Source organism: Macrosteles quadrilineatus, unplaced genomic scaffold (assembly GCF_028750875.1).
Source record: "Macrosteles quadrilineatus isolate MER2022 unplaced genomic scaffold, UCM_ALF_1.0 Scaffold_9__3_contigs__length_116548681, whole genome shotgun sequence".
Classification (NCBI taxonomy): Eukaryota; Metazoa; Arthropoda; class Insecta; order Hemiptera; family Cicadellidae; genus Macrosteles; species Macrosteles quadrilineatus.
The window spans coordinates 109,819,194-109,846,535 of NW_026542602.1; the positions used below are offsets into that span (position 1 = coordinate 109,819,194).

At 33.7% G+C, this 27,342-nt stretch overlaps 1 protein-coding gene across 2 annotated transcripts in view; it reads left to right on the plus strand.

The window, feature by feature from the left end:
• Nucleotides 1-17,874: 17,874 nt before the first annotated feature.
• Nucleotides 17,875-27,342, plus strand: part of LOC129004231 (lysophosphatidylcholine acyltransferase 1-like) — a 49,123-nt gene continuing 39,655 nt past the window's right edge. For both annotated transcript variants that reach the window (XM_054432719.1, XM_054432720.1), the window contains exon 1: nt 17,875-18,217. In XM_054432719.1, coding sequence (XP_054288694.1) covers nt 18,104-18,217 — 114 coding nt within the window. In that variant the 5' untranslated portion in view covers nt 17,875-18,103. The remainder of the gene's footprint in view (nt 18,218-27,342) is intronic.

The window sequence follows — 27,342 nt, forward strand, 5'->3', positions numbered from 1 at the left end:
TATTTTGAATATTAAACTCAAGTTCATAGTAATCAGAGCACACAGGATGATGATATATAAGCCATTTAAGTCTATGTGGTATTTTTTCCCATCATGTTTAGTTATTACCTTTAGAAATCACTTTGTGAAGTATATAAATACTCACGGTTTTTTAATGTCCACACGTTAGATGCTTACACTTGAACAAGTTAAGTTGTGACCAATCGGCGGTTGAGTTTACTGTTTGAGATCGTACCAATGGGAAATCAGTATCGATTCCAGCTCAGATCCTCTAGAGAAGCCATAACATTATATTGACAAATTTAACCTTCAAAGAATTAATACTAAACAAGCAATACATTATGTTTGTAATCTATTGTTTTTTAAAGTTCAACCATTTTCTTAGCCTTATTTTTTACGTTTTTGAAAATAGTTGTAAGTGAGTCAATGTTGCTTATACGAGTAACAATTCATTGCGAATCCAAGTGAAGATTTAATTTATTGTGGACTTATTAATCAAGGATCAGTAGTTACCTGAATTATCACTCAAATTGCAGGTTTTCTGCAACTGGGGAACTTTGTATTAGTATTATGGTATTTATATAATTGAGGAAACTACAAATTAAACTTATAAAGTATCAGGTAAAAAAATTAAGATATTTAATGTCTAGGGCCTATATAAATGAAAATGGTACTATCCATCATACTAATATTATAAACTAGCTGTACCCGCGGGTTTTGCCCCGTTTAACTTCATAAGTGAGCTCGTTCGCATGGCTCAATCACGTCCTGGTTGAAGTTCGTTCGCTACGCTCACTCACTTTTAGGTTGGAGCTCGTTCGCTGCGCTCACTTGCCTTAAGGTTAGCTCGTTCGCTACGCTAACTCGCCTCCAGGTTGAAGTTTGTTCGCTACGCTCACTCACCTTTTGGTTGCAAATTAGCTGTTGTCATAAATGTAAAAGAAATAATAGTGATGTACCCTGTTGGTAATCCTTGTAACTTTTATGCTATTGAACATCATAGAACAGAACCAACTTGTTTAATTGAAACAGCTGTTAAGATTCATTAATTCCATTTAAATATGAGTACTCGTAAGGTTAACATGGCAAACTCCAGAGCCACTGGGGTGGAGCCCGAGAGTCCGATCAGAATAAAAACAGCTTAGTTTTCCTAATTAATGCCTAAAGAATCAGTGTACCAAATTACAGCCTCCTAGGTAAATGGGAAGTAAGAGAATTAGTGATGAGTGAGTGAGTGTGTGAGTCAGTCAGTCAGTGAGGGCTTTGCCTTTTATACAGCATTTAGATTAGATTTAGATGTGAAAGTTTGTGTGTTTGTTTGTTTGTTTTAAGTCCAATCACGCATAAACCATTGGACGGATTGGGCTGAAATTTGGCATGATGATAGCTCACATTCTCGATTAACATATAGGCATATTCTTATCTTAAAAATCCTTCCGGGCTCCGCCCCAGTGGCTCTGTATGTTAACCTTATGAGTATTCATATTTAAAGGGAATTAACTAATTTAGTCAGCTGTTTCAACTAAAAAAGTTGGTTCTATGATATACAAAAGCATTAATAATTTATTTTTGTAAAAAAATACAACCGACTTCAAACGCTCTAAAAAGAATGAAATAATTTCAATAAAGTAAACTTTTGTATTAGGCAAGCTCACGTATTTCAAGTCGGCGCGGCTCAAACTGCAAATATGATTGAAATTAAATATTGTGTGTGTATTTTGAAAATCAATAAATTGTAGCTGGATAACATAAATATATAAAAAACATACTGAACTGTTTTGTTTATATATTAAAGGAAATATTTTCTTGTATTTTATGTTTACTTCAGAATAAATGCATTATGAAAATAACACACACAAATGTTCTATATGAATAGGAAAATAATTTAGTTTAATATTATGATAGGGAAAAGAAGCTAGTTTAGTATTAAAACGTTACTTTTCCAAGTTAGAAACATTTAAATGCGTTATAATCTTTTTAAAGATACTCGGTAATACCACTATAATGCCGATCTCTGATTACGGTAATAAAATAACTCTTAACGCATAACTATGAAAAAGACATGCAGATTAACACCTTTAGTTATAGATAGTCACCAGCAATATGGACACCCTCTTTCAATTTTGTATCAAAAATCATCATGGAGCCGCTCCGACTTAAAATACGTGAGCTTGCCTAATACAAAAGTTTATTTTATTGAAATTATTTCATTCTTTTTAGAGCGTTTGAAGTCGGTTGTATTTTTTTACAAAAATAAATTATTTCATGATTTTTAGTGATTGTATAATTTTTTATATATTAATTATTTGAGGATTTTTGATAAGCAAAACTGTTTGACACAATCAAAAGTTCCACAGAACAATCATTATTTTAAAACTGCTTGAGTCACCTGTTCAGGTTACATAATCAATGGGTATGAAAATAAACATTTTTAGATATTCCTTAAGAAAGAAAGAGTTGTCCATTACATTAGGCCTAGTGAAAAACTAATTGTCTTTTCTAGATACATTGAAATGTCAGACATAATCGTTTCCTGCAATCGGTGTACTTCTACATTATAAAAAGAAATACAGTAACGTCTCAAGCCTTTTGAACAATATGAAAGTTATTCCTCAGCTACCAACACTAAAAAATCTCTCAAAAGTGGAAAATTGGTCGTTAACACGTATAGTACCTTTGGAAAATATTATATGACAGATTGGTTCAGCTAAAAGTGGTGTAAGTCATGTAGGGGGTTTTGTTTGCTTAAGATATAGCCTAGTCGAAATTGCAAATCATCTTCCTCTAGGACTTTCCGAAGCAGGCATAATAGTATTGATATGTTATAGTAACTGGGTGTAGAGAATATTAATAAACATTCCACATCTGCAAATGAAATATGTATATGAAAGATTGGTTCAGCTGAAAGTGGTGCAAGCCATGTAGGTGGTTTTGTTTGATCAAGATATAGCCTAGTCAAAATTGCAAATCATCTTCCTCTAGGACCTTCCGAAGCAGGCATAATAGTATTGATATGATAGTAACTGGGTAGAGAATATCAATAAACATTTCACATCTGCAAATGCATGTTTAGTAATTAAAATATTTAACACTTTTAAGACAATTGACGATTATGCACTGTCACACTTCTTAGGTCGTGTAAGGAATAATTGCATTAAATTTATATTTAGACCTGTTTAACGAATGCTTTGGTTTTCACAATACACCTTTATTTGCCAATATCATACAGCTATTCACTGAAACATATATGTTTTTGTAACTCAGAATATTCAATACTAAAAACAGAATTACTGTATACACAAATCAGGTCAAACGTTAAAATACATTTTTTAAAGTAACTAAAACAAAATGCATTTTTCCCAATGTAATTCATTTAGGCTCCATGGCAAGAAATAGTTTATTGATCAATATGAAGAAACTGTTTCATGAAGAATTGTCTGTAGCTTCATTTAAATGGTTTCAACCAACAGCTGTAGGAATGTTATTATTATTTATTGCCTTCTCTGCACAAATGTAAACAATCTGCACAAATGTAAACAAAATAAATTTTGAATATTTAAGGTTTTCAGAATCTTTCACCGAAACAAATATTATACTTAAACATAATATATAAGGTACCAAATAGAAACTCTCCTGGTTATTTTGGTGGTGGAACCACACTGATCGGTAAAAGAATCCCAGAGAAATTGGTGAACATACATAGAAAAAAAAAACATCGCCACAGACAAATTGAGAACCTCCTCCTTTTGTTGGTAGTGGGGAAGTCGGTTAAAAAGTTATAAGATTTACCAACAGGGTGTCATACTATAGTACACTGTAAATTTAAAGAAGCAATTTTATCAAACTGTGTCCTCTTCCATTTCAAACACATAGCATGAGTATAACTGCAATAAGCATTTTATACTTATACGCAAACCCCGTACGAAGGACGGGTATCCTGCTAGTTTATTATATATGCAACCAAAATGGGTGTAAATTGTCTGAGCTGTATTACAGCGCGTCTTCAAAAGTTAAGTAGAAAGTTCCAAGTTTGAAAGTTTCAACCTAATTCCAGGCTTGGAAATATTTCACCTCGGTGTTGTTGTTTAATCAACCGTTGTTTTTTGTAGTGCAATACAATGTATTATCATTTAATTATCTAGTAACAACAAGTAGAGTATTACTACTCTACTAACATTCAAACATCTACTTTTGTTTCCTTAGTCTTTGGTTGAACGAAATGAGAGACGCTGCACCAGCTGATCGTAGTCGTAGCATCTTTAAGTGTTGCCAACTTATTTTCAATCGTACACGTATTAACGTGCCTAATAAAATCACTTCGTTTTGTGTTGTTTGGTTGGACTACTGGAGTGCGGCAGAAATAAAAGAGTGCGGCAAAAGCAAAAAGGGTGTGGCAAAAGTAAGTAAATGCAGCAGTTAACAACATTCTGTACTATAATCAGTGCAAGGAAGCCCACTTTGTCAGGTGACTGTAGAAAAAATAAATTATTACTCACATACCGATGTTTTTAGTAAAAAGTAATGTAGGTAAATAGGCTTAAAATTGCCTAGGGTCCTAAGGAAACACTGAAAGTTACAATTAGAACGATTAATACTCCTACAGTAAATCATTTAAATAATAAATCATTCTTTTTACTTTCAATGTATATTTTTAAGCCACTCAGAAAGCATTTTTCAATATATTTGTAAAACCTGTCCAATAATAATTCACGTAGGTAAGGGCTGTGTGCATACTTTGGGTGAATTTTACCCATAATTTTGGTAACTTGTAGAACAATTTGGTCACTTGCACACTACTTTAATAGAGCAGGTACAAGTACTAAGGATTGGGAATAAAATGTTATCTTACTAATATTATAAATGTGAAAGTTTGTGTGTTTGTTTGTTTTAAGTTCAATCACGAAATAACAACTGGTCAGATTGGGCTGAAATTTTGTACGGTGATAGCTCACACACCCCAGTGGCTCTGGAGTTGCCCATGTTAACCTTATTAGCATTCATATTTAAAAGAAATTAAATAATTTTGTCAGCTTTTTCAACTACACAAGTCGGTTCTATGATATTAAATAGCATTAAAATGTTATAAGATTTACCAACAGGGTGCAGCACTAGTCTACAAATAAATGAGACAATTCAAGATTAAAAGTACTGGATACGACCATTCTCAATTTCAGTGACTAATAAAAATGGGGTTTTTAGAGTGTTCGTATATAATGTTACCTTACAGTTCAGACAAAAACGGGGCTGTAGCACTCCCTGTAAACGTAGGCTTTAACAGCACTTAACTGTGTTATATGGTTGTAATGAAGCTTGGAACAATACGATATTAAGTCACTGTGTTTTAATTAAAGTGTTCAGTGAAACATGGCAATTTAAAAGATACCTATCTGGAGCAAGATTCGTTAGTAAATTTGATACTTATAAAATGTCATTGAAAGTATAATCAAACACTTGATCCCTTTTAGTTTTGTTCATTTGTTTCAGTAAATATCTGAGTTTTGTTTACTCAGATAGACACACCATTTACATGGGCCACTTAAACAAATTATAGTACCAATTCTAATACTTTAGTTGTGTTTGCGAGTCGCAGGACGTGCTAATGTCAAAATGCTATTCATTGCTATCAATTCATTGATGATTGATTTGATGCAAAATATGGTACAAAATAGACATCATCTCAACAACTCCATTTTATTGCGTAAAGGCCACCTGCATGTTTTTACACATAAAGGAAATAGTATAATGAGTATAGGGTGATTTAGTTAAGGTTCTACTATTTCTTATCTGATGGCTGACGAGGAAAATAGCTTACAATACACATTGTCTTAACAAAAGAGGTACGCCTATGTTATAATAGCACACTCTGACAGTGGCTTATTTGAAATGAATGCACATTTCATTCTTAATCTGGCTCAACATGGAGAAGAATGTTTATTTTACAGTATTGTTTGAAAAATCCAAATATATCTATCAAAATATAGTTCTTTAGTCTGAACGTACTTAAATAGGTACCCCATTAGTAATTTAGTATACTGTATTTAGTATCTCATTAATCTTTACATAATAGGTTGGCAATCGTCATTTTTTAGCTCCTTCTCCTATAAACATAACACATTTTCACCCTTTGACTATTAGTAAAGGTATATCTCATTCATATGTTAAAGATGATGCCACTTTTAGATTTAAAAACTAGTTGATGTTAAAAACTGACTTATGTACCATACACTCACCATGCCGAATTTAAAGGACGACCTGTTGTTAACCATATGTATATTTCATGTCACATAGAATAACACAGTATCGAAAACTAAAAAAGTAAATCTAAATTGTAAAGCAATATACACTGTAAGTGGCTCATTTAACAATGATCTATATGAATAAAATATTCGCTACATATGGTCCATATAGATAGGATGTTTTATTCAATATCCAAAGTCAATAATTTCACCATATGCAAAGGCAATTGGCAAGCAAATCATTAACTGATACAAATTCAAAACTACTGAAAATAGTATGTTTGACAACATCAAAGTTACCATGGGATGGAATTTAGTTTTTGAAGCGAGAAGACGTGGTTAAAACCTTAATCAAAGGCAAACATGAAACTTCTGTGTCAAACTTCAATGATTGCTTAAGCTACATTCTTAGTGTTTTCTTAGAATAAATATTGACATCTACAATATTAATTACTTTAGAAAAGATTAGAATATAAAATTATACTGATAGATATAATATGTGATTGTAATTCTTACCATCTATACATATGAATACATTCACCGATTGGGCCTAATGATGGCCAGGTTTATCGTTTAAAAACAAAACACACTATGTTTAAGCACAAAAAAAGTATTATCAACACAAAATGCAGTGTGTATGACATTTTAAAATGCTCACCAATCCCATCCATTTTGCAACATGTTTATCTCTAACTTCTCATCTTTCTGAAATCACAGGCCGGGTATTGTTACATTTTTACATAAACAAAACATGTTATACTTAAAATAATATATACAAGCTGCATAGATGATACAGTAATACTTATAAATTTACATTAATCATTATCTTAAACTAGCTGCTGTACCCTGCTTTGCAACGTAGAGGACACTGAAGAGAAAATATTGATGTTTAAATCTGTTGTATAAAATAGTTACAAAACCACCTTTGATTTCAGGAACAAAATTTCATTGGACCTCTTAGTTTGAAAAAATATCTTTCTTTCAAGCTAGGCTGACTTATAAGGCTTCCTAGTAAAAATTATATGAGGCGCTGATGCATGTATGAAAATACTGTAACATACTATTTAATTTTCAAAGGATACGATTACTTACAAATTTACTAAGATTAAAAAAATACATATTAAAAGTTGTTGGGTAAAAAAGAAATGTGCAACATAGGTAGCCTACTGTATTAAAGCAAAAAACAATTTATAATGATTTAGCATAAAAAAGATTGACTATGTTTACCCTACCTACTGAACTTTGTCAGGAATCATTACCTGCAGCAGATTATGTAAATATCTCAGTAAGCAAAATAAAATAATGATAAACTTGTATTACATTTTGTAAGAAAGCCAACCCCTATCATCGCAAATAAGGTCACAAACTTGATCAATTTGTATAATACAACACAAATTATATTAGTAAGAATATTAAGTAATAATAAGTAATAAAAATTAAAGTATAATAAGAAATCAACATATAATACATACCAGTTCTTATTTTTACTCGCTCCTTATATTATTGTATTTACATTAATTTACACGTTAACAATTAAGTAAAGGAATATACTTACATATATTTAACTAGCAGAGTACCCGTCCTTCGTACGGGGTTAGCATATATGTATTAAATGCTTATTGCAGTTATAGGCCTACTCAAGCTTTGCATTTGCAATGGGGGAGGACACAGTTTGATAAAATTTAGTCCTTTAAATTTACAGTATACACATCTACCATTTTATATTACACATCTACCATAGCCATAATGTTCTACCACTTCACTTAAACAATAGACACAAATAAATTATCAAAAATTCGCAAAATATCACAAATGATTCATGAAATTAAAACATAAACATAACTGTAAACAATCCTACTTTGACATTCTCATTGCGTATCACAGTTTTTTGTCGTTGCTTAGTTCAAATCAGCTGTTGTCGTAAATAAAAAATAATAATAGTGCTGCACCCTGTTGGTTAATCTTATAACTTTTTAATGTTTTTTTCATATCATAGAACCAACCTTTTAGTTGAAACAGCTGACTAAATTATTTACTTCCCTTTAAATATGTGAATACTTATAGGGTTAACATGTGGCACCACATAAGCCACTGGGGCGGAGCCCGAAAGGATTTTTGAGATAAGAATATGCCTATATGTTAATCGGGAATGTGAGCTATCATCATGCCAAATTTCAGCCCAATCCGTCTAGTATTAATTGCGTGATTGAACTTCAAACAAACAAACAAACAATTTATTTGTGCAACTAGTGAGCAAAGGGAGCAATTGACTCGCTCGAGTGAAATACTTACTCACGAGCCGTAGGCGAGTGAGGAATGGTTTCTCGAGTGAGGCAATTGCACTTTGCACTCGAGTTGCACATTATATTTTTCCTACAGTTACCATAAAACAAATGAATTGGTAAAGAAACGTGAAATATTTTTACACAGAAGTGATCTTTTAATATTACATTTAATGATACAACAGTACAACAGTGATGAGTGAATTGGCCACTTTGCTTTCTCAAATCAGTGAGAGAACATGTACATTGTTAGGTAACTTTAGGAAAACATACAAACTTTCACATTTATTATATTCATAAGATTGATTTTAAAAGCAAAAGTGAATTGCGTACATCTTAGTTTTGTGATATTTTCAATAGTAAAATCAAAGTAGTGTTGTAAAAAAGCACAACAACACCGTTTCTCTAAATGTTAAAAAGTTACGGTAATTAGAAATGCAAGTTATGTGAAATTAAAAATTTTCCATCAGTGCACTCAATCGAACCACTCATGAAATACAGCTCAAAAGAGGCTTTAGATTTTACAAGAGCATACAAAGAGTAGACTTCAATTATTTTTAGTATTCTAAGTAAATTATAGAATAAAACATAAGTTGTACCTACCTGTACAAAACAATGGTAGTATAATTTGAATTTAGTTTGTAAGTTGAATTAAAAGAAATAATAGGGTAAATAGTCACCTAAATGTTTAATTTTTTTTATTTAGTTTTAAAACCAACCATCTAGTTATTTTTTTTATCCAAACATGACGTGAAAGTGGACATGTTAATCAGTTCAAATTTGTTAACAAATAGCTACCAGTAACAAAATAATTACAAAACATTCATACATTGTCCTTCTTTTTCCATAAAAATATATCAATAAAACTACTGTATTCTCATAATCATAAAACTTAAGGATTTTGGGAGCAAACCGGTACCTCTTAACCTCTTCTCTTTGAACTGTGAAATTAAAGTATTTACAAATTAATATATTTGTTTATTTTCATTCTTCCAATAGCTCCATAAGCTTAACATACAAACTTTACAGGCCAGTGAGGCTAAGCCCTAAGGTTAAGTACAAAACTGAATATGCCTATAGGTTAATCGAGACGAATCCAACGAATCAAAAAAATCATTAAAATCGGTCCAGCCGTTCTTGACTTATAAGTGGTGTAACTAACACAGCTTGGTCGTATATACAGTATATACTAGCTGTTGTACCCGTGCTTTGCAACCGGAAGAGGGCACAAAATAGAAACATTTTAATCTTTACAAATCTGGAAAACCCATATCTGGAATATAAGAATGTACCTAAATTTAAAATTTAAAAATCTTTCCTGGCTCCTAAATAGTAAATCAAAATTGACCATTGCAAATAAATTATTACTATACAAAGTAATACTGAAGCCAATTTGGTCTTATGGAATCCAACTGTGGGGAACGTCCAGTATGTCGAACATAAACATTATCCAACGATTTCAGTCAAAAGTTTTAAGGTTCATTCTGCAAGCCCCGTGGTATGTTAATAACAATATCCTTCACAAGGACAGTGGAATTCCTACGGTTGAAGAGGAAATAACCAAATTTAGTGCAAAATATCTAAAGAAACTTGAAAATCACCCTAATCACCTGGCTCTAAACCTCTTGGACAACAGTACCAGTATATACAGGCTAAAAAGGATTCATGTTTTGGATCTAAGCACACGTTTTGTTTGAACAATTTAATTTTCCCTTGTTTATTTACATATTTATGTTTTCATTGAAATATTTTTAAGTTAGCTCTGTCAATGGACAGAGATTAACTAACGTTTTATTAAAATTTGTTATTGTATTTGCTAAATGTTCTAAAAATGAACAGATTGTAAATAAAATTGTGATAAAAAAAAATCTGGTAAGTAGTGGATACCACCATTTTGTTTTTGATTAATTTTAAATCTTGTGTAGGCTGTTATGAAAAAAATGACCAAATATTCAAATAAAACTTTCACATACGATTTAAACTCATCCCCATTCATACTTGGCTTAAAATACCTACTTTGTATGGTCGCCATTTCATAGAACAGTATAACAGTATAACCTTCATCTCCACAAAATATAAACATTTTAATCTTCACATCTGTTGCATATAATAGTTACACATCACAAATCCTTCCATCTTCATTTTCTTAGCTCACAATAAATCATTAGCAAAACTAAGCCAGCTGTTATACACTTTATAAATATTGTTGTGCCTTATCAATACAGTCTTTTGACGTCTTTTGAAATATTAAATACTACGCTTATATTAAATACGCTTATATCAATACTATAAAAAATTTTAAACAAATTATTTAGCATTAAAGACAGCAGACAAAACTAGTATGATTATCAAATCATCGATGACTTAAAAATGTAATAGCAAATACAGTATATGTTTCATTGCATCTCTGATTCTATTCTACAAAAATATCAACAATCAACTTAATATACGGTACAAACCAGTTATTTTAATAAGTTCCATCGTCCATTGCATTTAAATTTTCACACTTACCATTAAGTAAACATAGTAATATATTTCATTGATTTTAGAAACAAAAGATGTTTGATATATACGATTTGTATACGATATATATGTACTGCTTAGTTTTATGACATTTTCCTTGGTTTAATTTAATCAGTGGTATGGCAAAACACAAATAATAAATGTATCAAATAAAGTAAATGTGAACTGAAAACTGTGTTAAGATAAAATAAGAGTATTTTGTATTAGCATTTGATAATTAAATATAGTTACATATATACAACAGATTTTAGAAAACAAAAATCAACATACAATTTAGTTATTGATGATATTCTTTAGTTTAGTTTAAGCATAGGTTTAGCAAAACACAATAACTTAATTTACCTAAATATACATATAAAAAACAATGTGATGTGCAAGTTCTGAAGCTAATCTAACACATGTTAAGCAGTTCGAATTTATTTAAAATAACCTCCAAATTCATACAAAACATCTATACATTGTAATTTTCATACTGTTTCCATGAAAACATATCAATAACATTATTTTCATAACGTTTTTAAAAATCTAAAGCAGAGCCGGAGTAGTTACAGCAGCGGTTATAGAAACTTTTTTTCTATAATAATTGACAGTTTTAGAATAAATTATCCATGATAAAACAATAGATTAAACCTACCTCATAGTTATGGAAAATATTATATTAAACTTCTTCGTATCAGCTGTCTGAAATTGTGAAATATGTAATTTAGCAGTTCTTCTTGTTTACATTGAAATGTCAAAGCAAATGTAAACCAACATTATTAGTGTTCTAATCGCAGCCATGGAGACCAATCAATATTTACTTTTAAAATCATCACCTCAGAACTTTTAAAGCCAAAGGGGCAAAGACTACGGTCAGTATCGAAATGTGAATAGTCCTATAATGGTCCTTGGTATGGTAGCAATATTTTTGTAAAATTTTACCCCAGTTGGTTCAGTAGTTTTTGCACCTATTAGTAACACACATACAGACAGACACCATTAGATTTTTATACAGGGTGAATAAAAAGTCAAGATCCCCCCCCCTCTAATATTTTTCCAAGTAGATCTACAGAGATATCCTTTTGGTGGTCGAGCAATCCTAGCAGGAAGTTTCATTTTATCATTTTGAAATTTTTGAGTGTCCCCCAAAAGGGGGGATTTGGGGGGCAACTAAAATATTTTAAAGTAAACCCCCTTCAAGTGACACCTCATTTTAAAGTGTTTACAAAAACTAAAAGAATGGTGAAAACTAGAGGTCGCTATCTCTTCTCTATCCAAAATGGTAGCCCGTCAAATGTTGTGGAAAATCAATGGTAAAATTGTTAATATCGGTTGTCATTTTGGATAGAGAAGAGATAGCGAGCTCTGGTTTTCACCATTCTTTAAGTTTGTTTAAGCACTTCAAAATGAGGTGTCACTTGATAGGGGTTTCTATTGAAACATTTTTAGTTGTCCCTCGAATCCCCCCTTTTGAGGGACACTCAAACATTTTACATGTAATTCCCCTTCAAGTGACACCTCATTTTGAAGTGTTTACAAAAACTTAAAGAATGGTGAAAACCAGAGCTCGCTATCTCTTCTCTATCCAAAATGGCAGCTAATATTAACAATTTTACCGTTGATGTTCCACAACATTTGACGGGCTACCATTTTGGATAGAGAAGAGATAGCGACTTCTAGTTTTCACCATTCTTTAAGTTTTTGTAAACACTTCAAAATGAGGTGTCACTTGAAGGGGGTTTACATTTAAAATATTTGAGTTGCCCCCCAAACACTCAAAATTTCAAAATGATAAAATGAAACTTCCTGCTAAGATTGCGCGACCACCAAAAGGATATCGCTGTATATTTACTTGGAAAAATATTAGAGGGGGGGGTCTTGACTTTTTATTCACCCTGTATAATAGTATAGATAAGATTTGAATGTTTGTGAGTATGGCATAGTGATCGTTGGTCACATCGAAGGCAAGGGTGATATTAATATAGATCGCATTGGACGCAAATTTTGGCGCCAGCTTCAACTCCACTGAGCAGACGACGCTAATGTCCCTTTAAATACCATCGAAGACTGACGAGGCTCAATATTGGATGCGTCAATACGTCACCGTCTTGGTTTTGTTATTTGAGTCCAAATAGTTTACAATATTTATGGTAAATATTTACAATAGTTATTGTTTAGACAAGATGTAATTATACTAGGTGTACAATGCAGTTGTTTGCTTGCATTATTGAGCGGAGCTAGCATATTAATCCAATACTTTTCTAAATTCAATGGTACATCTGTTCCTCGTAAATGAGATTAAATACTTTCAGTATCCAATTCCAATGGTATATTTGGTTCGCATGAATAAGATACCTATTTGCAGTATCCAAAGCAAATGGTAGACTTACTTCTGGTTCACTTAAATTTGCAGTTTTCTTTTCAATGTCAATGATACATTTGATTCCCATAAATAAAAAGCCCTTTTGCAGTATCCAAACTCAATGGTACATTTGGTTCACGTAAATTAATTGTGTACTTGCAGGATCCAAAGCAATGGTTCATTTGATTCCCATAAATGGAACCAAAAATATGGTCCCATGTTGGACCTAATTGCTATATCCAAAGTCAATGGTACGTCTGGTTCATGTCAATGGAATGTCTACTTGCAGTATCCACTATCCAAACTCAGTGGTATCTTTGGTTCACATTAATGGAATTCCTAATTGCAGTAGGCTATCTATTCAAAGCCTGCATTATTATGGTACGTCTAGCTCACATAAATGGAAAGTCTACTCGCAGTATCCAAATTCAATTGTAGGCCTATATTTGGTTCACGCAAATGGAATTTCTATTTGGATTAGTCAATGGTCTATCAGCCTTATTCCGGCGACACTTATTGGTTATTCATTTTGTAGTAAATTATGCTCAATGATATTAATCCGATTGTTCTTCTTTTTTCCTCTTTGCAGTATTTGTTATGTACTATTTAGATGATTCGTTGACTAAGACTAACATATGTTGCGACTCTTGTTTACCTTTTTATTATCTCGCAAATAATTTCATGGCAACCAATTAACCCATTAGGCCCATGTTAAATCTCCCTAAGCTGAAATTCACGTAGGGAAAAGCCCTGTAGTCCGATTTGTACCATTTCAGATTTATACCTTCCCATGGTTGGATACCTTCCCATGACTGTGCTAAATTTTGTGCGGATCACTTCAGCCGATCAGGAGGAGTATGTGTAAAACAAAAGCAGGAGTGTAGTATTTAAGAGCCTTGCTTCGCTCCGCTCAATTAATCTATACTGATCTATATAGGTAAGCATGTATCTTTAAAATATTTTTTCTCAGTTCGTGTGCACCGCAGGGAATATTTACGCATACTATTAGAAAGATATTGTCCTGTTGATGTACAGAATCTCTTTATAAATTAAAATAGGCTCAAACATAAGCACAAAAAATGAATTTTAAATGTGTAAAAAAAATAATATGGGCTTTAGGAGTTGCCATCCTGGTAACGAAATAACAACAAACTATGAACAGAAGATCTAAACAAATGGAAGAAACTACAATCACATGTTTTATTTACAGCGTGGGTGAAAATAGAGAAGCCTGTTGTACATTACATATTTTTGGTCGAGTTTTCGACCACTGTATGACCAATAGTTTCTATTAAAAGGTGTGTCTTGTTTTTAATATTTTTTTTCTGGTGTAGTATTAACTATTTTTATTAAATTTACTTATGTGTACTATACTTTACAACGGAGGGCTCTATCAATATTCTAACACGTATTTACATGTTCATAATTATAAGATCCTTATAAGATGCATTCCCATGGATCTTAGTTACGACGTAGACTGCACGTCGTTTTCCTAACTCTACATCGAATAGTTAGAAAAATTACATTAACTATGGTGGTTATACAACTAATTTAGAACTAAGATAAAGCCTTCACTGTCTATGAGTCAACTAAAATTACCTTTCTGTACTGCAGTTGCAGATGTTTTAATCCAGGCATTTGTCACAATCGAGATTCCTGTAGATCCCTCACAAACAAACTTGCTGTAAACAAAACGAGTCCACTTATTTTCTTAACACGGATTACTATCGTATATGTATGTTCATAAATTATGAACATTTGGTGCTCCTACAAATGTTATGAGAATGTACTACTTGGATCTAGGACGGCCAGGAATTCATAATTCCAAAGTAATCATTTTCTTTGGTTAAGTAGTGAAATTTCTTCATTATAAATTTATATTTAACCGCATGGCACAGGTTACTAAACCTACGCAGCTATAACATGTGCCAACGTGACATTTGTAGTGACTTTGTAAGTTATTTTAAATGTAATTATGTGATTTAATTAAAAACTGTTTTATAAACATACTAGTTTTAGAAACTGTTTACTAAACCAAAACAAAATTTCTACGAATCCATATCTATATATATAATTCCGTAAGTCAAATTTTTGTAAAGAAATTGTGAGTGACTGGATGGCCGTAGAAGGATGGGAGGGGTCTTATTTTAAAGGTCTTGACGTGAATTTTGAGGGAAAACTATTCATTTTTCTTATGTTTTTACCATAAATTCGCAACAGAATAAAACTTTTCCCATTAAAACAACATGGGGTTTAATTTGTTTACATCTTTTGAAATTAAAACAGAAGTCATTTACTGCTGATTTCTGTTTACTTCAATACAGCTGATCGTGCTATATCTTGAAAACAGTGATCAATACACGCATTTGGTTTACTTTTAGCCAGTCAACTATGAAATGTATACTACAATAAAACTGAAATCTTGAAGATTAATCGGAAAAACGTCTGCATTCTTTGTTTATATTTAAATCATATACTCAAGTTTCATTTTTTCATGCTTTTACGTTATTGTCGTGTTAAAGGAATAAACGACATAGAATAAATATTCTGTATAAATAATCAAAGAGTCGAAATTAAATCTAACTTCTGTTTTGTTTTTATTTTTAAATCATATGTTCAAGTTTATTTTAAATGATGTTGTTTTCTTTATATTTCTACACATTTTAAGGTTAAGGTTGTGTTAATACAACTAAAATAACCTACAAATGTTATTGGTTCTAAAATGGTGTATTTGCATTCCTTCGTAAGTAAATATTTTTTTAGTGCAGTGAATATACAACGTAGAGTAATCATATTCGATCATACTTTTATAAAATCACCAGGGATTCAAGATGTGTTGGTATGTAGGCTGCTGGATATATATTCTTTTCATTATAAGTATTGTAATTAATATGAACGCCAGGGGAAGACCACAAAGGCGGGGAGCTGTTCATAGGAATGACAGTGCGCGTAGAAGAGCAAGAGTAGATAATGACGAACTTAATCAAGATATGTTACAAACCCCTTTTTAGGAGACCCATGGTAGACGAAAGAAATGTAAATATCCATGATGCAGGATTACTGGACCAAGAGTGCATTCAATGTAGTGCTCTTCATTTTAGAGAAGAACTAATGAATAATCATTTTATGACATGTTGTCATAACGGACTTATTAACCTTCCTCAGCCAAAAACTAATGTAGAACTTAAAAATTTGTTTGAAGAGAGCCCACAACTGTATAAATTCATTCGACAATACAACAGTGCGATCGCTTTTGCTTATTTTTCAGCCAGTAAGAAAGATATTCCAGGAAAAGGACCATACTGTTTCAAAATTCAAGGACAGATTTATCGTTCAATCTCAGATTTGCTGCCTCAACATGATGAAGACCCCGTGTATGGCCAATTGTACATTATTGACACATCAACAGCAACGGAAATTCGTCAAAGGCGTCGAGAAAATAGTGACTTAAAACCTGAAATATTGTCAAAACTAGCTGAAATTCTATTAGACAATCCATTTGCACAAATTTACAAAAGAGCTTCGGAAGAAATGGTTGTACAAGGTGACAGTGAATCAGAACTTAGGTTTGTAGACAGGATAAATATGGATCGTCGTAGGTATAATAAGCCTACTGCAGATGAAATTGCAGGCGTCTTCAACTCATCTGAAGGCGAGCCTCCAATTAATTTTTAAAATTCCAAACAGGGAAGCTTTTATTTATCCTCATTAACCACAAGACCAACGCTACCTTAGTAAACCAGTATTTATTCACAAACAATGATATGTTTGCTGCCTTTTCATGTTAAACCACTGGAGTGATTCAAATTATTTATTGAAAATGACATCAACAAAAGCAAACAAAGAAGAACAACAAACTGGTTTTTATACAAAAGATATGGTGTAGGGATGCCTATTCTGACACATAGATAATGTTATTCTGAGTTTGTTTAAATAGGCTACCGGAATTGCAATATGTTGTTTTACATTTCAGCTTTTTAGGGACTTATGTCCCTACAAGCCACTAGTAAGTGATAATTTAACTATTCTATTAACCTAGGTTAGTTTATATGTTGAGCATTCTTTTCACATAAAATTTAATATTCGCACAAACAAAAATGTACGACAGATAAATACTAAGTCCCAAGATACCCTAAATATTATTTTAAAATTTAAACCTTATAATTATTGTTAGCAAATATATTAAAGCTAAACACTATTATTAACGCTTGCTTTTTCTTAGTTTACTTATTAGAAAAGATTAAGTACACGAAATCATAATAAACCATTATTTGTAAAATAGACAAAAATGTTTTTAACGTAGGCTAAAAAAACCAAGGAAAATGTTTCCACTTTTCATATAGACCACATTATAATACTGTACTTGTTCTGATCAAAAACCTTTTTTAGATAACGACTTAGCAAATTCTATAGTCAATAAATCTGAAACCATATGATTTGCACAAATACCATTTTGAGGTTATAATCGAAAAAGATTACATTCAACAAAAATGTGTTGAGGTTATGTACGAAAAATTCTCTGTGATCTTTGACGTTGGTAAAGCAGACCCGCCAGCCAGTGGCGCATTCTGTCAAGGTAGTTCGTCGAATCTCCACAGTAGCGCTTCGGTGCGAACCTGCAAACTCTCGACTTGTGGACTCTCGAGAGCTGTCAGTCACACGTTGTTCCCGCTTCCCGCATGGGTTGCTTCCTGGTATAGACAGTTCCTGAGTGTCCTGTGATGATGAACGGAGGTTGTCTCGCGGACAGGACGTCCCTGTCAGAGCCCAAGAAGGATCTCCTTAACCCCTTCGTGCATCACCTGGAGTTGACCACCACCTACGAGAAGATCAAGGTAAGATACTGATAAGGGTGTACAGGGGTGAAATATGTTAGCAGCGGCCGGCGGGGGTGCGGAACGTAAAATTAAAACATACATATTTTTGAGATTGTTACTCAAAACGCTAACAGCCGATAGTGTGAACTTATATTTTTCAAACTATAAAGAATGGGACTATTTAAACATTTTGTACAAAATATGTTTGATCTCGTATGAGATGAGGACCCTAGCGTCAAAACAGCATTTTAGTTATACAGTATTATAAAACTGCCAAGTTGTAAAAAGACGCTGTTAGGCCTAATTTAAACTAAAATCTTAAAAGTCGTAAAGAGTGACTAATCTAGATTATTGTCGATGTTTAAGTTGAGGAATGCAAAATAATTTTTCCGAGAGCATTGCCTCTGATAAACGTATGATCATGATCGTGTACGCGATTTCCGGACGAAGACCATTTCACATTAGACTCTGCTTATATACAATAGACACTCGTGAAACTGTCATCCTGTAAAAAATGCAATGTACGTTTTCAATTGTCTTATAAAAACAAAATGTTCATAACCTTTATTAGGTTGAGCAATTTTTCTGACAATATGGTGATTTATTTCGCAGATTTAGAATACAATTCAAAATATGTACTCTTTAGCTATGCAATAGTTACTGACAATAAATTTGAGGTCTCGAATAGCTGTTGTTAAACAGAAAATAAATTCTAGAAACCGGAAAGAGTTACGATTAATAAGGATTTGAAGAATTATTTTACGATTTAGAACGAAATGTTTGTGTTTGATCTGGTGAATGGGGTTGTTAAACGATTGTAATGAAATTAAACATGGGCTTTAAATAGTACTTTAGTAATTCTTATAACATCTTACATAAAGTTTGGGTATTTTGACGATTTGCATTATTTTCACTTTCCTGTTTCACTGCCAGTGACGGATTCTGGGTACCATAACTGAGGAAGCTATTATAGCTATAGACCAAAATTATACAGAAACTGGTCTGTGACTTTGTTTTTATTTTTCGCTGTATCCTTTTTCATTCTGTGATTATTATTGGTTTAAACGTGAAGATTTTAACCACAGAGAAGTTCGGTTTACCTCATTCTTTAGAGAAGGGTTATATGTTGAATTAAATGTTTTATTTTCATGTATTGTTAATTTTACACGTTTCTCTACTTTAGCATTTTTTTCAACTTGCGTAAGTTGCTAGAAATACGTTTAAACATCAAATTAAACTGTACATATTCCGAACAGAAACGTTCCCTAAATCCCCTTCAGCAGACAAATCTTTAAGAGATTTTTAGCTATGCTTTAAGCTGTAGACGACCTACTTAGGATGACATGTAACTGCCCTGCTTCACTGTCACTACTCGTCTCTGCCACAAGCAAGTTGCGGTGGCGCTGCTACTGTCATCTACTAGGTGTGAGGGAATGTTGGCCATTTGTCATGTCAAGTCTTCATGCAGACGCACATCATGTTCCGTTGTCTGTTGTGCAAAGTAGACTTGTAGGTCGTCTTCTCTCACTCTCTCCTCGCGGAAGCTTGGAGTCTTGAAGATACGTTTGGACACGTGTGTGTGTGTGTGTGTGGGAAAGCTGCTATTGTAGGGTGTAGAAGGTGCTGAGGTTGTAGAAGGTGCGTCATTGATTGGACGTTAACCTTAGTCATCTTTAAAACAGTAATGATCTAGGATCGTAGTTGATTAGGTTTATCAAAAAAGAAGTCTTTGAAAAGTTCAAGAAATTCATCAAAATGATCAAATGTGGGTGGATAATTACGTATAGGCTAATATATGAGGTTTGGTTGTAAGTGTTTTATGTCTTCCCTTTACAGCCAAGGACGATAGGATCTAGCCTGAAACAGTTTTACACATTGCGTCAGGCTAGCTATTGTCACGATATTATCACATAGATCTAAATCCATCTAGTGATTGGCGGTATTTGAACCAGAGACTACGGTGACCGAATTCTTCCACTAGGTTATTACAGCCTAGCTCACTTTTTAATGTATAGATACGGTTGGGGTTGATCCTGGAAAACGTTAAAAGTTTTTTTGTTTGTTGGAACTGACCCCACCGTCCCCAGCTACCCTCAATCGGTTGGTTCTCAATAATTAAATGGCCCTGAATTAAGAAACAGCTGATCTTAACAAAATCACTAGTCCTCTAATCATATTATTGGACTAAGATACACCGAGTGGCATCCACCTTAATTTGTCTTAAACATATGGTTGTCCCTGTAGTAGCTGATGTAGGTGATTGACACGAACCAAAACCCAATTATCCTAAAACATGGTTACATCCTAAAAATAAAGAGGATTTGTGAATCAAGGTTTTTTTCGGAATTCATTAGGAGGTTTTGTCATGGCAAAAACATTGAACAACCCTGTGGACTTTCAGATGAAGTGTCCACAGCAAAAACTGTCAGTTCACCCATCAATAACACTGTGGAGGTGTGATGTGACGTCACTTGGCTGTTGTAGGACTTCTGTCAGTGGCACGAGGACATACACGTGCTAACTGCAGTGTGGACGGGGTATACACAACATAATTTATCTAACCTTCACTTTGTGTCCAGCTTGTACATCACACGCTTGTAACCCACGTTTCCTTGAGTGTTTGAGGAAATACACGACAGTTGACGATAATTGCTACTAGCTATCGCTACTTAATATATTTGTCATCGAGCACCGAAAGGAAGGTTTTGCATATTTCAAGTTTCGAATTGGAGACGTAGTCACGACCAGACCTCTTGGTTTGTCAATCCTTTTGATGGTTCCAAGCTGGATCCAGTTGATTTTGGATCTTGGATTTTGGATTTTTGTTGATCATTGTGGATTTAGGTAAAACTGAGTTTTCACTACTTATGTTATTTTGACTTTTTTTTACTTTATTTACCTAAATTAGACTTTTTTGAGCACTTTTTACATTTAACACTTTTGGGGGAAACGCCGTTTTCACCCTCAAAATCGCGTTTAAAGTTTGCCAAAAATTATCACAATAAGGCCATAGGTAATTAGGCCTATCTTATGTCGACCTCCAGTCAACGCTCTAAAAATTAATTTTTTTTTTATCTGTTCGTTTTTTAATGCTGATTCCAAAAATGATATTCATTTTTTGCGGAAACGTCCCGTTTTCCCGGAAAATGGGAAAAACGGGAAAAATAATTTTTTTCTCAAAACCCATGTTGTGGGTACTTAAATTGTGCGGAATTTCCTCCTGAACAAGAATACACTATTAAGTAAAATATCACCGGAAAAGCGACCGCGCTGGCTACTTATGTACTGCCGCGTGGCGATAGCATTGCGGGTGACTCTAAGCCATTGTAGAATGCGGGCTTTATTTTGGGTTAGGATTGGCTAGGTTAGGTTAGGTTAAGTTTGGTTAGGTTAGGTTAGGTTAAGTTAGTTTAGGTTATGTTAGTTTAGGTTAGGTTAAGTTTGATTAAGTTAGGTTAGGTTAAGTTTGGTTTGGTTAGGTTAGGTTAGGTTAGGTTAAGTTTGGTTTGGTTAGGTTAGGTTAAGTTTGGTTTGGTTAGGTTAGGTTAGGTTAAGTTTGTTTAGGTTAGGTTAGGTAAGGTTAGGTTTGGTTAGGTTAGGTTTGGTTAGGTTAGGTTAGGTTTGGTTAGGTTAGGTTAGGTTAATTAGGTTAGGTTAAGTTTGGTTAGGTTAGTTTAGTTTATCAATAACATGAGTTTTGTAAGTAAATGGACCTAAAATTGTGGTATGCGGGCTTTATTTAAGGTTAGGTTAGTTTAGGTTAGGTTGAGATTGGCTAGGTTAGTTTACTTACAATACTCATGTTATTGATAAACTAACCTAATCTAAACTAACCTAATCTAAACTAACCTAACCAAACCTAACCTAACCAAACTTAACCTAACCAAACCTAACCTAACCAAATCTACTTAAACTAACTTAACCTAACCTAAACTATACTAACCTAACCAAACTTACCTAACCTAACCTAAACTAACCTAACCAAACTTAACCTAACCTAACCTAACTTAACCAAACCTAACTTAATCAAACTTAACCTAACCTAACTTAACCTAACCTAACCTAACCAAACTTAACCTAACCTAACCAAACTTAACCTAACCTAACTCGAAATAAAGCCCGCATTCTACAATGGCTTAGAGTCACCCGCAATGCTAGCGCCATGCGGCAGTACATAAGTAGCCAGCGCGGTTGCTTTTCCGGTGATATTTTACTTAATAGTGTATTCTTGTTCAGGAGGAAATTCCGCACAATTTGAGTACCCACAACATGGGTTTTGGGAAAAAAAATTATTTTTCCCGTTTTTCCCATTTTCCGGGAAAACGGGACGTTTCCACAAAAAATGAAAATCATTTTTGGAATCAGCATTAAAAAACGAACAGATTAAAAAAAAAATTAATTTTTAGAGCGTTGACTGGAGGTCGACATAATTACCTATGGCCTTATTGTGATAATTTTTGGCAAACTTTAAACGCGATTTTGAGGGTGAAAACGGCGTTTCCCCCAAAAGTGTTAAATGTAAAAAGTGCTCAAAAAAGTCTAATTTAGGTAAATAAAGTAAAAAAAAGTCAAAATAACATAAGTAGTGAAAACTCAGTTTTACCTGGATTTAATTAAGACTCAGCCTGTACAATGTCGAGTGTCCAACATTGTTTGTATTAGAAAACTGCATGAAATCATATAAAAAATGAAACTTTATTTAACTTATGACTTGCTTGTAAAACTTTAAAAAATACAATACCTACTGTTTTTGTTTTTGTTTTTACAAATAAAAATTCAATCATATGTTAATTTACAAACAGTCTGTTAGGAGATTGAACATGCCGCCCACCTTGAAAGTACCACTTTCAACAAAATACAAAAAATAAACTATTTACAAAAAATGTCTTATTGATTGTCTTTGGCCTTTTCAATTTTCAATTGGTAATACACACAGGCGATTTACAGATCTCTTGAATGTTCCTGTAGAGGTTCGCACTGTAGCCACTCTAGTTTTTCCATCAAGTCCAGGATGAACATCTTCAACAATAGCAGTAATCCATTTTAAAGGTGGTAGATTGTCATCTTTGATTATGACTAGTTGACCAGGTTTGATATTATTGGCAGTCGTGAACCACTTTTGCCTTTGTTGTAATTGAGAGAGGTATTCCTTGGACCAACGGCGCCAGAAGTGTTGCATAAGCTGTTGTAATCGTTGCCACTGTGATAGACGATTTTCTGGCTTAAATGTATAATCTGGATCTGGTAAACTTGTAAGTGCTTTCCCAATTAAGAAGTGACCAGGTGTTAGAGGAAGGGGATCTTTAGGATCATATGACAGAGGAGTTATAGGTCTTGAATTCAGGCACGCCTCTATCATTGTAAGCACAGTATACATGTCTTCAAATGTGAGATTGGCGTTTCCCACAACCTTCCTTAAATGCTGCTTTACGGACTTAACTGCGGATTCCCAAAGCCCTCCAAAATGGGGTGAATTTGGAGGCGAGAAATGCCATTTGATGCCTTGAAAAGATGTAGCATTTATGATTTGTTCTTGATGATCATTACTTTTAAGAAGGGAGTAAAGTTCCTTTATTTCGTTATTGGCTCCAACAAAGTTTGTTCCGTTATCGGAATATATGTGGTTACATAAGCCTCTTCGAGATGTAAAGCGCTTGAATGCTGCTAAAAAGCCGTCAGTTGTTAAGTTGGATACTAGTTCCAAATGAATAGCCTTTGTGGTAAAGCAAACAAAGACTGCAATGTAGCCCTTAATTAATGAAAACTTTCGAAGGCGGTTTGACCGTAAATATATCGGTCCGCAATAATCAACTCCTGTAATCTCAAAAGACTGTGATGGATTCGTTCGATGTGCAGGTAAGTTTCCCATTTCAGGTTGTGTGCATTTCGGCTTTGTTTTAAAACATGGTATGCACTTATGGATGATTTTAAATGGATGAAGTGTTATTAGTTTGCTTTTCTTGTGAATTTGTTTTGAGTTTGACAATGATTGTAGTTCTTGAGGAAAGAAACGTTTCTGTTCATGTTTTATCCAATGCTTAAGACTGTGGTTTAATTCATCGTGTGTTAGAGGTCCTGCAATCTTTGAATCTTGAGTTTTACAATTTTTTATAAATCTCAAACAATATGCGGTGACACGAATCAGTTTCTGTAACTTGGAAAACTTCTTCAGTATATAGTCATTATCTGTTTGTTTTTCATTTGATTGAACTATTGCAGCAGAAACTGTGGACTTTCTTCTTTCTGGAATGTCAGTTGAAGGTGTTATGGAAGTAATTGGCCAGTTGCAAGGTTCTAACGATAACCAATATGGCCCTGAATTCCACAAATCAGATCTTATGATTTCGTCGACTGTTAAACCTCTGGATACGAGATCTGCGGGGTTGTCTTGACTTGGCACATGTCTCCAATCTTTATAATCACTTAGATCCTGGATCTTTGCAATACGATTTGCAATGAATGTTTTCCAGCATGCTGCTTCTGCATTTAACCAGGATAAAACAATTGTAGAGTCCGTCCAGTATGTAACCCTTTCAATATGTTTGTTGATAAGAGCGGTTTTGACATTTGACATTAACTCAGTTAGGAGTAGAGCTCCACATAATTCCAATCTTGGAGGTGACTGTGTTTTCAGTGGTGTTACACGAGATTTTGAACAGAGAAGAGTAGTTTTAGCAGTTCCATCGCTTAGTTCGTGTCTCAAGTAAATTGCTGCTCCATATGCCTTTTCAGAAGCATCTGAAAAACCATGAAGTTCAAAAGTTCCCTCTGTTTGGATCATTCTTACACATCTTGATACATTAAAATTGCTGAGCAAAGTTAAATCCTGTTTGAATTGTAGCCATCTCTTGTGTAATTGTTCTGGGAGTACATCGTCCCATTTCATATTTTGTTTCCACAGGTCTTGCATGAGTATTTTAGCATTTATTATAATTGGAGAAATGATTCCTAAAGGATCAAACAGTTTTGCTATGTCTGAGAGCACAGTTCGCTTTGTTACACTTGTAGAAGCTGCCTTATTGTCTGTTGATAACATGTACTTGTACTTTATTTTGTCAGATTCTGCATCCCAAAAAATGCCTAAGGTCTTGATTGTGCTATCATTAGAGTTGGGAAGTTTATGTGCTTTTCTTTCCACCATATCATCTGGAAGCTCTGCTAAAAGTGCGTTACTGTTGCTGTTAAACTTTCGCAAATTGAAGCCACCACACTTTAACATACCGACCAGTTGATCTCTTAATACCCTTGCTTCATTAATGTCGTCTGTTCCTGTCAATACATCATCCACATAAAAGTCTTTCATCACTACATTGGAAGCTTGTGGATATTGTGATCTTTCATCTTGAGCCAATTGTTGAATAGTTTTGATTGCTAAGTAAGGAGCACATGCTGTTCCATACGTAACTGTATTGAGCCTGTAAATGAGGACAGGTTTTGAGTTGTCTTCTCTCCAAAGGATTCTTAGCATGTCTCGTTGACTTGGATGGATCCAGATTTGTCGATACATCTTCTCTATGTCTGCTGTCAGAACGTAAGTGTGAATCCTGAATCTCAATAGGATAGAAAATAAATCATCTTGAAGAGTCGGACCAACCATAAGCGAGTCATTCAGAGATATCCCTGTTGTAGTTTTTGCTGAAGCATCGAAAACTACTCTTAATTTAGTTGTTGAACTGGCTTCCTTAATAACTGGATGGTGGGGTAAATAATACACTGGTTTGTCAGTATCATTTGCAGTAACCTTTTCCATGTGTCCAAGTTCCTCATATTCATGCATGAAGGATTTGTATTGTTTTTGCAGTTCACTGTTATTTTTAAATCGTCTTTCAACTTGATAAAATCGTTTGATTGCTAATTCTTTGGAATCTCCTAGGGAACTTGGATCTTGCTTCAGAGGCATTTTGACAGTGTAGCGCCCATCATCGCCTCTTTGAACTGAATTGTCATACATTTCTTCACATAGTTTATTTTCTGATGTCATTGTCGCCTTTTTTATAGGTTCTTCTTCAATTTTCCAGAATGCTTGAATATTCTTATCAAGGCTTTCCAGTGTAGTTAGATGACAAGACGTTTCAGTTGATGACTTTTGATGGTGTACTTTGCCTCCAACTATCCAGCCGAGCTTTGTGTTCTGAATTACTGGTGAATTTTGATTCTTTATCCTTCCATCTTCCAAAAGATCAAAGAAAAACTCTTGTCCTAACAAAATATCAATTTTAGATGGTTTGCAGAATGTGGGATCTGCCAAAGTGATATTTCCAGGGATATTCCATTGACTTGTATTAACAGTGTGTGTTGGAAGTAACCCTGTTATTTTAGGAAGAACCAAAAATGTTGCAGTTGCTTTGTAATTAGAATTTCTTGACTGAAATGTTGCTTGTACCTTGTTTGTAGTTTTAGTTGTTCCTTCGTTAATACCTGTTACTAATACATTTGAATTTTCTTTCTTTAGTTTTAACCTTTGGCAGAGATTTTCTGTCATGAAGTTAGATTGGCTGCCATTGTCTACGAATGCCCTGCACGTGTATTTAATTCCACTCGGACTTATAACATCCACCAATGCTGTAGATAATAAAACCTCTCCACCTTGGAAATTAGTACTTAGACTTGTTGTAGTAGTACTGGTATTTAATGCGTCATCACTACTTCCCTGCTTGTTGTTAAATGTAGCAGTTTTCTTTGGTTGTAATGATTTAAGCCTTGGGTCTGATGTGTTGTAATGAAGTGCAGTGTTGTGTTTCTTATTACAATGCTTACATCCTCTTGAATTGCAATGTTCTACGCGATGGCCCGGTTTTAAGCAATTAAAACAGAGTTTTGCTGCTGTCAATTTGCTTAATCGTTCTTCATGAGAAGCCTTAATAAGTTCGCTGCATTGATACACAGGATGGTTTCCATCGCATATGAGGCAGATGGATTCTTTGACAGAAACATATGTTTTCGTGTTTGATTTATGAGGATGAGCCAAGTGTTGTCTTGGATGGGCAGGTTTGTTATGGAGTTGAAATGACGTTGAGTTAGTGTGAACAATGCTGTGGTTGACGTTTTCTAACATTTGACATCTTTTTTGTAAAAAGTCTGTAAGTTCCTTTAAAGTAGGAAGTTCATTTGGTAGGGTTGAAAGTTCCCACTCCTTATGTGTG